The sequence below is a fragment of the Herpailurus yagouaroundi genome, unplaced genomic scaffold (assembly GCF_014898765.1).
Source record: "Herpailurus yagouaroundi ecotype Mexico unplaced genomic scaffold, PumYag 200, whole genome shotgun sequence".
Lineage (NCBI taxonomy): Eukaryota > Metazoa > Chordata > Mammalia > Carnivora > Felidae > Herpailurus > Herpailurus yagouaroundi.
In genome coordinates, this window is record NW_024412431.1 from 1,452,642 (window position 1) to 1,463,949 (window position 11,308).

General features: G+C 52.8%; 1 protein-coding gene across 1 annotated transcript in view; it reads left to right on the forward strand.

Annotated features, from left to right (window-relative positions):
- The window catches only part of INSR (insulin receptor), a 145,570-nt gene extending 135,240 nt beyond the window's left edge, over nucleotides 1-10,330 (forward strand). Inside the window, exons 16-21 of the mRNA XM_040449633.1 lie at nucleotides 644-803; nucleotides 5,133-5,232; nucleotides 6,740-6,807; nucleotides 8,806-9,050; nucleotides 9,931-10,041; nucleotides 10,133-10,330. Coding sequence (XP_040305567.1) covers nucleotides 644-803; nucleotides 5,133-5,232; nucleotides 6,740-6,807; nucleotides 8,806-9,050; nucleotides 9,931-10,041; nucleotides 10,133-10,315 — 867 coding nt within the window. The 3' untranslated portion in view covers nucleotides 10,316-10,330. The remainder of the gene's footprint in view (nucleotides 1-643; nucleotides 804-5,132; nucleotides 5,233-6,739; nucleotides 6,808-8,805; nucleotides 9,051-9,930; nucleotides 10,042-10,132) is intronic.
- The last annotated feature ends 978 nt before the right edge of the window (nucleotides 10,331-11,308 follow it).

Genomic DNA, 11,308 nt, shown 5'->3' on the forward strand with positions numbered 1-11,308 from the left:
GACGGACGCGAACTGATGTGGGAGCGGTCCCTGGCTGCTGAGTTGAGTGGGTCGCAGCGAGTGGCCGCTTGAGGCCATACACATTGACCGTCTGGCCCTTTATAGCCGAAGCTTGCCGACCTCTGCCCCGAAGCCTCTGTTTCCTGTCTGTAACAAGAGGCTAAGCCCTGGAGGGGTAAGAAGGAAATGACACGATCCAGGTCAAATGCTTGGCTTGTGGCTCAGGAAGGGTCATCGGTAACGATAGCTTCTGTGTCTGCTTCCTTATCCCAAGAACTGGGGCGCTGAGATTCCGAGGTTCCTAATGTCGCTCACGCGTGTTGCCCAGTGATTGTTCCTTACTCCCTGTGTGTCATCTCTTTTTTTTCTTTAAGTTCATTTTTATTTATTTTGAGAGAAAGAGAGAGACAGAGAGAGAGAGAGAGAGCGAGAGAGCAGGGGAGGGGCCGAGACAGAGGGAGACAGAATCCCAAGCAGGCTCTGTGCTGTCCGTGCAGAGCCCGACGCGGGGCTCGAACTCACGAACCGTGAGATCCTTAACCGACTGAGCCACCCAGGCGCCCCTCCTCTGTGTCATTTCTGACATTCCTGCCAGGGGATGGTCACCCCCCACACCTGCCCTCTCTCCTCCCCTGTCTTCCAGGAGCTGCACCTCTGTGTCTCCCGTAGACACTTTGCTCTGGAGCGGGGCTGCAGGCTGCGAGGGCTGCCGCCAGGGAATTACAGTGTGCGAGTTCGGGCCACCTCCCTGGCGGGCAACGGCTCCTGGACAGAAGCCACTTATTTCTATGTGACAGACTATTGTAAGTGTGCACGGCAACTCTGGCTGGGTCTGCTCTGGGGAACGTCTCAGAGGATGGTCGGGGAAGTGGCTACACCTGCCGGCCCTGGACTTGACCTCTGGGTCTGTCGGCTGCTACTGTGTGACCCGGGAAGGGTGCTTGCCCTCTCTGAGCCTGCACTTCCTCATCTGACCGTGGGATAATAAGAGGATCCCCCTGGAAACAAAAGGAGGTTTCAGTGGCATTATGAATGCCAAGTGGCTGGCACAGGGCATGTCTGATTAACACATTAGCTCCTGTTACTAGGGTCTCAGTTTTTGTTTCTAATGTTTATTTACTTTTGAGAGAGAGAGACAGAGTGTGAGCAGAGGAGGGGCAGAGAGAGAGGGAGACACAGAATCCGAAGCAGGTTCCAGGTTCCGAGCTGGCAGCGTGGAGCCCGACACGGGGCTCAAACCCATGAACCATGAGATCATGACCTGAGCTGCAGTCGGATGCTTAACCGACTGAGCCACCCAGGCGCCCCTCAGTATTTGTTTCTAGATGGGCTGTGTCCTCCAAGGGAGGATGGGGGAACTCACCTACTTGGTCTCAGATGTGCTCTTGATATGCAGGCAGTAAGTGCTGCCCCTGGGTGAGCACAGTAAGGTGGGAGGGTGGGGAAGGCTGAGCTGATCAGGGAAGGCTTCCTGGAGGTGGTGACATCTTGACCAAGACCTGGAAGAATGTACAAGTGGGAACAAAAGAGGAAGGTTATCCTGAGATGCATGGCAGGAGCCCAGACACTTGAATGAGTGAACAAACAAATAACTTGGAAGGAGGGGAGATTCTAGACGAGGAGGAGCGGGAGCTTGGGTGGGAGGAGTGAGACAAGCCTTCTGCTTGGCTGGCTGGATTCTCACACCCCAGGCATGGTGGACTTCGGAGAGTGGGAAGGCTCTGGCCGGGGTCAGGGCGGGGAGAAGCATCCTGACCCCAGCTGGGAGGGCTACACGGTGAATCTGATGCTGCCTGGTAGAGTTCACAGAGACCCTGCCGGCTTAGGAGCAGGGTTCCCAGCAAGACTGCCCTCCCTTCCAAAGCCAGATGCAAGTTGGGGGTTCTCCAAGCCCCCCACGCCCCTGACCAACTGGCAACGAACTCAGAGCTTCCCATGGCCCTCCCCCCCCCCTCCAGATTCAATCATCTGCTGGATCAGCTCACAGAACTCAGGCAAGTGCCATCTTACAAGGACGGTGTTCTTATAAAGGCTGTAGGTGAGGACCACGCAAATGAAGAGACACATAGGAGAGGGTCCAGGACACTGAGCTGTGTCTCCTCCCCCTGGAATCAGGACGTGTTGCATCACCCTCCTGGCATGTGGCTGTCTTCACAGCCAGGAAGCTCCTCTGAGCTAAGGTGCTGAGAGTTGCATTACGCAGGCGGTACCAATCGCATCGTTGGTTGTGTGATAGAAGTCCTTCCCCGGCCCCTCCGTACTCTGGAGGTCAGGCTGGCTCAAGTCCCAGCCTTCTGATCACATGCTTGGTCTGCTGGTGACCAACCCCAGTCCTGGGTCAGCCCATCTCGTAGCATAAGCTCAGGTATGTTCCCAGGGGCTCGTCAATAACAAAGACACTTCCTGTTACCCAGGTCAGCTCAAGGATTTGGGGTGTCTCTCTTAAGAACCAGGGATGTTGGGGCGCCTGGGTGGCGCAGTCGGTTAAGCGTCCGACTTCAGCCAGGTCACGATCTCGCGATCCGTGAGTTCGAGCCCCGCGTCGGGCTCTGGGCTGATGGCTCAGAGCCTGGAGCCTGTTTCCGATTCTGTGTCTCCCTCTCTCTCTGCCCCTCCCCCGTTCATGCTCTGTCTCTCTCTGTCCCAAAAATAAAAAAATAAACGTTGAAAAAAAAAATTAAAAAAAAAAAAGAACCAGGGATGCCATGCATAAAATTACAAGGAAAATATCAAAGTGGGAAAAACATTGGTAACATCATTGACAAAGAGTTACTATCAAATGAATATCCATATAGTATATGAGTAATACACACACACACACACACACACACACACACACAAGAATATGCAAAGAACATAAATAGCCAATTTAAAAAGAAATAGAAAAGATAGAAGATATAAGGAAAAAAGTCCAACCTCAAAACCACGCCCCCCCCCAAGAGCAAATTAAAACAAAACGTAATTTTTAACTTATCAAATTGGTAAGGCTTTTTGTTTCTGGGTTGTTAAAAATACAAATATATATTTTTTAATATAAACATATTATAAATATATAAATATAAATATGTAAATATATTTTAATATGAATATATATATTTTTTTAATTTCAATTTTAGTTAACATGCAGTGCGACATTGGTTTCAGGGGTAGAATTCAGTGATTCATCATTTCCATACAACACCCAGTGCTCAGCACAACAAGTACCCTCCTCTGCTTTTTAATTATAGTGCTTAGCGTTGTCTGAGAGCAGACACATAGATGTTCTTTATTAATACGTATCAAATATTTTGTTAAAGCTCTATCGGAGCCAACAGTTCTGGGTCTAGAAATTTATCCTGAGGAAATTATCAGGGATGTCCAAAAAAGATACATGTTCAAGGAAAGGTAGCCCAGCGTTACTAGAGGTAGCAAAAAGTCTGGAGAGTTACATGACTAACACAGTAGATTACTACTTAAAAAGGATTTTTTTCTCCCTCCTTTCCTTCCTCCCTTCCTTCCTCCCTTCCTTTTCTTTCTTTCTTTCTTTCTTTCTTAGTTTACTTATTTTGAGAGAGAGAGATAGAGAATGCACAAGTGGGGGAGGGGCAGAGAGAAGGAAAGACAGAATCCCAAGCAGGCTCTGCCCTATCAGCCCAGAGCCCGACACAGGGCTCGAACTCACGAACCCTAAGATCATGGCCTGAGCTGAGATCAGGAGGTGGACACTTAACTGACTGAGCCGCTCAGGCACCCTGAGTGATTTTTTTATTTTATAACAAGCAAGCAAGGTGCAGATTTTAAGGAGGCGCTCACCCCCAGGGGCTGACCTTGCCCTTCTGTGACTCAGAGCGAGAGTTCTTAAATTTCCGTTTCTTCACCCTGGTTCCCGTGGCCACTGGAATCGGAGTGTGAGCCCGACCGTGGTGTCCAGGAAGCAGAGGTGGGGTTGGCGGGGTGCAGCCTGCCTCTCCCATTATGTCCTGAGACACTGTGAGTCCTGGCCACTTGGTGGCCTCCAGCTCCCCTGTTCCTAAGGAAAAAGGGACAGGAAGGAGGGACATGCAGACCTTCACCTGCATGTGACCAGTAGGTGTCCATCTCTCATGGCCCGTTCGGCCACCAGATATTCATGGAGACTTTCTGTGGCCAGGAGCTGTGGGAGGGGGGATGAGGCAGTTCGCTGCCAATTCAGGGAGGGGTACAGTACAGGAAGACAGGATGCCTCAGGGCAGCGCTGGCCGCCGAAGGCAGCGTGGAGTAGTGGTCAAGAACTCACTCAGATCGCCCGGGTTGAAATCCCTGCCCCGCCGTGGATCGGCTCTGGGATTTGGGGCAAGACCCGCCTCCAGTCTCTGAGCCTCTTTTCCCGGTCTGTTAACTGGCCTCAGTCACGGCACCTCCCACTTTGGCTTATGTGACAATTAAATAAAAACACTGGTGCAAAGCTCTTCAAATAGCGCCGGGTACTTTTAGTAAGTGTTCAGTAAACCGCTGTGGATGTTGAAGAGCCCAGGGACCCGGTTCCCTCCCTGATTCCTTAGAACCCATTTTCCTCCTCGGCTCGGGAGTTTATAATTGCAGACAACTGGGCCTCACGTGCAAATTTAACAGAACGTTTCTTCAGTCGATTTAAAAGGACATTTTGGGCAAGACCCCCTAGCACACACAGGGCACTTCCTGGTGAAATCTTCATCTGCCGGAGGTGCTGTTGGGATTAAAATAGGCTATTTAATTTGTGGGGCAAATTAAAATTTCATTTCTGTAAAATGAAAACGCAAGACCGTTTGCTTACAAATTATTAAGACTTTCAAGATGGCGACAGCAGAGTGTTAAGGAGCAGGGCCCTTCCAAGTGTGGGGACTTGGGTGATGGCCAGGCTTACGTGCCTGTGAAGCTGGCCCTGGGCTGGGGGGGAGGGAGAAGGCAGTGGGCAGTGGTCTGGAGGTCAGGGCCTCTGAGCCCACTGCCCAGCCCCATGGAGCCAACTGGCGATTCAAGATGACTGGAGAAGAACGGCCCAGGAGACCGGCAGAGAGGCTCGGGGACAAGAGAGGGGGCAGGTGTGTGTGGCCCGCCATTACAGGCATAGGTGTGATTTGTGATGTGAATACATTTTGGTGCGAAACATATGTTTTCTTACTCTATTTCAGTAGATGTCCCATCGAACATTGCAAAAATTATCATCGGGCCTCTCATCTTTGTCTTTCTCTTCAGTGTTGTGATTGGAAGTATTTATCTATTCCTGAGAAAGAGGTGGGTACAATGGTGTGCTGGTAAATGGTTAAAAACTAGCTCTCCAGAAAAGAAAGTGTGCCTACATACAGAGAGAGCTGTATCTAAGTTTATTATAAATTTTACTGTCATAGGGTTGTGCATAGCATGCAATTTACAGGCAGTGATCATAACACAATATACATTGCTTGTTACCATAAATTCCCTCTAGCTGGTTGATTCTCACCGAATGTTTTGGTTGATTTTTTCCCCCTGAACCTTTGTATCTATAGCCAACCTATGGTTGCAAGTGATGAATGAGTATAGTTCCAACCTGGATGTTGGTTGATATTTTGTTTTCATTTAAGAGTAAGGTAGGGGCGCCTGGGTGGCTCAGTCGGCTAGGCGGCCGACTTCGGCTCAGGTCATGATCTCGCTGTCCGTGAGTTTGAGCCCCGCGTCGGGCTCTGTGCTGACAGCTCAGAGCCTGGAGCCTGTTTCGGATTCTGTGTCTCCCTCTCTCTGACCCTCCCCCGTTCATGTTCTGTCTCTGTCTCAAAAACAAATAAACGTTAAAAAAATAAAATAAAAAAAAAAAGAGTAAGGTAAAAATGAAATAAGGTGTATGGGTTCAATGAACAAGTGACTTCAGTCAATCAGGTAATAATTCATAAATACAGGGGAACATTTTCTTAAGTTTTTTTTTTTCTGTTTGCAATATCATGACTGTGGAGATGACAGACTTTTTTAATTTTAATTTTTAAATGTTCATTTATTTTTGAGAGAGACAGAGAGAGAGAGTGAGCTGGGGAGGGGCAGAGAGAGAGAGAGGGAGACACAGAATCCGAAGCAGTCTTCTGGTTCTGAGCTGTCAGCACAGAGCCTGACACGGAGCTTGAACTCACGAACCGAGAGAGGTCACGACCTGAGCTGAAGTCAGATGCTCAACCGACTGAGCCACCCAGGCGCCCCAGCGCTGACAGACTTTGAAGCTTAATCTGCGTTGGTAACATTTTTGCCATCACTTTCTTAAGCCTGCACAAACAACAGAACAATAGATCAAGTCTTGGTTTGTATCATTCCTGTTTCTATCACGTAAATATTCCTACTGTGGCCAATTTCAAGCTGCAGACGGTCACGGATGATAGTAAGATAATGAGGAAATGGTGAGTTTGCTTTTGATATCGTTTTATTTCATTGTAAACCTGTGCCCTGTAACTTTAAATGATGGCTGTATTAACAACCTGCTCTCAAATTTCCTGAAAATGTAACACTTGTTTCTCGTGAGCTGGGATGAGAACAGCGAGGGGTGAGTGGCTCTTGGGTGTCCCGTGGACGCCCATGAGTTACAGCTGATGGTTCCATGTTGATGCACTTCAGCAGCCATCTGATGGGCTTCCGTTCATAACCCCAGACTGCATCCAGGATAATTACACTGATGCTGCTGGTAAGGGTTGCCGTTTGCACTGGGGAGCTCGTAACCCCCTTGCGAGTGACCCAGGGCCTCGTCAGAATACCAAGCTGGAATGTCTTCCTTTTTCCCTTCCAGGCAGCCGGATGGCCCACTGGGGCCGCTGTATGCTTCTTCAAACCCTGAGTACCTCAGTGCCAGTGATGGTGAGTACCGTCCCCTGACCTCTGGGTGGCCGGAATCCTGCCTTGCAGTGCCCTTTCCCATTACTGTCCAGTGGAAGTCGGGGGTTGATACCCTGGGAGGCTGAGATGAGCCCTCTCGCTTACTGGAGACCTGTCCCTGGCTGCGGAGACCCCGTTGCTGGGAGCAGCTGGACACCTGCTGTCTGGCGCCTGTTGGATGGGCTGATCTAGCAGGGCTGGGAGGCTGAGAATCTGGTGCCCCAGCTGTGGGGTTGTGGCATCTGCGGCCTGTGCCCGAGACCGCGCCGAGGGTCAGAGCCAGAGAGCCATGTACGGACTTGCCGTCCAAACTGGCAGGTGGGGAGTCGGAAGCCAGAGTGAGACATTGGGGGTCGGGGTGGGGAAGACAAGAATGAAGGATAAAACGGGGTGAACAGGAGGCTGTATGTGTGGCAGGGACACATCCGCTGTTGGTGGCACCTGAACACAGATGTGATGCTGATCTGGTAGTCACGTAGGACCGACACCTGTGTTTCCCGTGATTGTACCAAAGGGCATCGGGCAGCCCCTAGAGATGAGGCTTGCTTGTTCCATCAGAGGGGAAAGCATCTGCCGCAGGTCAAGTTTCCAAAGTGCTTCATGCAGCAAAAAGCAGAAAAAGTGACTTTCAAGGCATGAGTGTTGTCGATGATCCCAAGGATACTGCCTTGGGATACAGGGGTGATGCTTTTAAGGATCCGCAGGATTTGTTTTAATCAGGTCTGATAAGACCTGCACGGGGCGGTGGGGGGCGGGGGGCGGGCAGCACCACACAGGGGAGCCCCGGGGTCGGGCAAGAGGCAGAGGGAGCACGGAAAGAACGCGGACAAGAACCGTTATTGTGGTTTCTTGGGGAGGCGTGGCAAGGCGGGGGAAGACTGAGGATTGGCTAGTTTGAATGATTTGCGTGGGTTCTGGGGTGTAGGGCCTGGCCCTGGGTGATCAGGGGAAGGGGATAGAGCCCAGAGGGTGCGGGCCTCACAGAGGGAGGGGTTATGGTTTGGGCTCTGGATTAGTTGCTTTGCATACAGAAGGTATACTCACTGGCAGGTCACTTACTGTCTCTAGGAACTGGCCGCCCTGGGGAGGGGCAGCCCCTTTAGGGCCGTCGAGGGCCTAGATGCCAAAGCATCACGACAGAGAAACTAGTGGTCATTCCAGGTGGAACTGTGCGGCGGGAACGGGAGCGGGAGGGAACGAACGCGGGTGACGGCATTGTTACCGCACACCGGAGGTGGGGAAGCTGAACCTCGGGGCTGCCTCTCCACCCTACCGCCCTGCTTCCCTCCAGGAATGAAGTCATGGGTGTATTCAGCCTGTAACGGGTGCAGAGGACGCAGGAACCATTTCGGCTTTTCTTATGAGGTCTTTGTGCATTCATCTGCAAATCGTTGGCTGTGTAACAAACCACCCCAGCTTTAGTGACTTAAGACGACCTCCCTTTATTAGCACACAGTTTGGTGGGTCCGCCACCGGTGATCTGATCAGCTGGGCCGATCCTTTGATCTCATCCGGGCTCATTCACATGGCTGCAGCCTGCCCGGGGATCAGCTGGTGCTGGGTGGTCCTGGATGGGTTCATTCACATGCCGGTGGTTGGCAGGCGGAGTTGTCCCCATCCCCTGGGCCCTTTGCAGAGACCACAGCCTCCGACCCAGGAGGCTCTGAGATCAGACAGAAAGGATGATCTGGTGGCGGGGCTCTGAGATCAGACAGAAAGGATGTGGAGGCAGGCTCGGTGCGGCACTTACCGGCCAGGACCCTGGGCTGACAGTGGCTCCTTCCCAAGCCTCTGCTGTCCCCCCCTGTGAGGGCAGGGACCCACACCTGTCCTGTCCTCGGCTCTACGCTCGGTGCCTGGCACAGGTTCTGGATCCCAGAAATCACTTAACGAATGTTTGCCAGGGGTGCTCAGGTGGGAGGTTGGCTGGGGGGCCCCCAGGGGTCTGTCAAGGATGCTGTGTAGATAAGTGAGGAGTAGTGTTTCCCTGCTCTGTGTATGTGCCGGACGAGTGGGAGGTGCCTCGGGAGAAGATCACCCTCCTGCGCGAGCTGGGGCAGGGCTCCTTCGGCATGGTGTACGAGGGCAATGCCAGGGACATCGTCAAGGGCGAGGCGGAGACCCGCGTGGCGGTGAAGACGGTCAACGAGTCTGCCAGTCTGCGAGAGAGGATCGAGTTTCTCAACGAGGCCTCAGTCATGAAGGGCTTCACCTGTCATCACGTGGTGAGTCCTGCGTTTGCCCCCAGAGCAGACAGAGGCTTCCTCTGGTGCCAGCTCCCCTGTCCCTCCTCCTCCTCCTCCTGCACGGGGTGGGAGGACCCTAGGTGTGGACCCTGCCTGTCCCCCACTCTGCAGTATCCTCTCCCGCCTTGCCTGGAGCCAGACTCGTCCCGTTGCTTTCCAGAATGTTGTCTCTTCCCTCTTCCTGGCTCCTTTATACCCCTTAAACACATGAGTGTTCGCCCCATCCCTGCCCACCCTTTCCCACTTACCTTCTCCTGGAGCCTAGTGCTAAGGGGACCGGCTGTGTGCTAAGCCTCGTTTCTCGTCTCTTTGATGCATCGGATTCCCGCCCCGATGGAGCTTCCTGTACAGCCGCGGAGGCAGACCCTAAAACCGATAAGTTCCTTAGGGAAGACATTGGGGGCAGAATGGAACAAGAGAGCAGAATGGAACAAGAGAGCAGAGTCAGGGGGCTGGGAATTCAGGACTGGGAAAAGGTGTATTTGCGCCAAGACTTAAGGATGGAGGGACTGAGCCATGTGGACCTGTTAGGGCACAGAGAGCCAGGCAGAGGGAACAGCAGGTGCAAAGGCTTCGAGGTGGGAACGTGCCTTATGTGCTCAGAGACACCAAGGAGATATCCAAGTGTCTGTCTCGGCTGTTGCTGTCTGTAGGCATGTCTGTCTGCTCCCCCACCCGCCAGACCCTGAGTCCCGAATTCTCCCTCCTTCCTCCGACTCCCCTGTCCCAGCAAGGCATTGACCCTGGCATTTGAGCCAGACAGACCAGGGCTCACCACAGAGGGTGCTGTGTGTCACCTTGATGAGTGGACACCTTCCCCCAGACCCTCACCCTACCACGTGCTGCACTTGCTCCACAGGTCCGCCTCCTGGGGGTGGTGTCCAAAGGCCAGCCGACGCTGGTGGTGATGGAGCTGATGGTTCACGGAGACCTGAAGAGCTACCTCCGCTCCCTGCGGCCGGAGGCTGAGGTGAGCTGCCTCTGGGGACCCAGCAGGGCACCCGCTCCCGGCCGCAGGAGCCCACGTTGCTGAACACACGACCCCCCGTTTCGATTCTCAGAATAACCCTGGCCGCCCTCCCCCTACTCTGCAAGAGATGATTCAGATGGCGGCGGAGATCGCCGACGGGATGGCGTACCTGAATGCCAAGAAGTTTGTGCACCGGGATCTCGCAGCTCGAAATTGCATGGTGGCCCACGACTTCACCGTCAAAATTGGAGGTTTGTCCGGCTTTCTGCTTTGAGACACGGGGCCCAGGCCCAGTTTGATTTTTGGAAGGAGTTGTCTAGACCGAGCAGTTCGGTCTTTTCCAATAGCGCAAAGAGGGCTTGAACCTCAGACTGTGATGGAACCGCATTTGCTCGTGAACTCGCTCATTTACGGCTCTGGATCATATTCGTGTTCCCTGTTGGCGGAAGCCACCGCACTAGGAGCCGAGAGGTGTGATGGTGGATAAGTCACCCCGGGTTTTCTGCCCTCGGCATGCAGTCTTTACCCGCGCCAGTAGCCGCCAGCCACCTGTGGCCATCTACGTTGAAATTACATGGCGTAGAATTAAAAATGTATTCTTGTGGCTGCCGCTGGCCACATTTCAGGTGATCAGTAGCCCCCTTGAGCCTGGTGGCTGCGAGTATTGGGCAGTGTGAACATAGACCGTGTTCATCACCACAGAAAGTTCTACTGGATGGGGCAATTCAAGCTGAACCGTAAGAGAATGCTTATATAAACAAGATAATGAAGCCTAAAGAAATAAAGAGCTCCATGATAGTGAGGAGAGGCCTCTCTCTGTAGGGAGGCAGCGTTTCAGCCAAAACTTGCAGGATGAATTGACCCGAGTGACAGCACGCCAGGGGGAGTTATGGCAAACGTGAGGCCAGGAGGCCGGAAGGATGGCTGATGTGATAGGAATAAAAGGAATGTAGAGGGGAGTAGAGCAGCGTGAGATGTGAGGTGAGGGAGAGAGGCAGGAGCCAGACCTGGGGAGGGAGGCTAGGAGGCAAGAAGTAACACGAGTCTACTTACCATCCCCGAAGACGTTATCTTATATCAGCAAGGGAAGCCGGAAGTGACGTCATTCTGCTTATAGTCCCGAAAGACCTCGTCCCCCATTAGCCCCGGAGAGCAAGGAACAGCACGATGCTCCTTATGTAGCTTTTCTTGGGCGGTGAGCTGCCAGGGTCCAGATGGAGGGAAGGTCCTGCAGGGGAGAGGTGGCCGTGGGCCTGGGGGGGGGGGG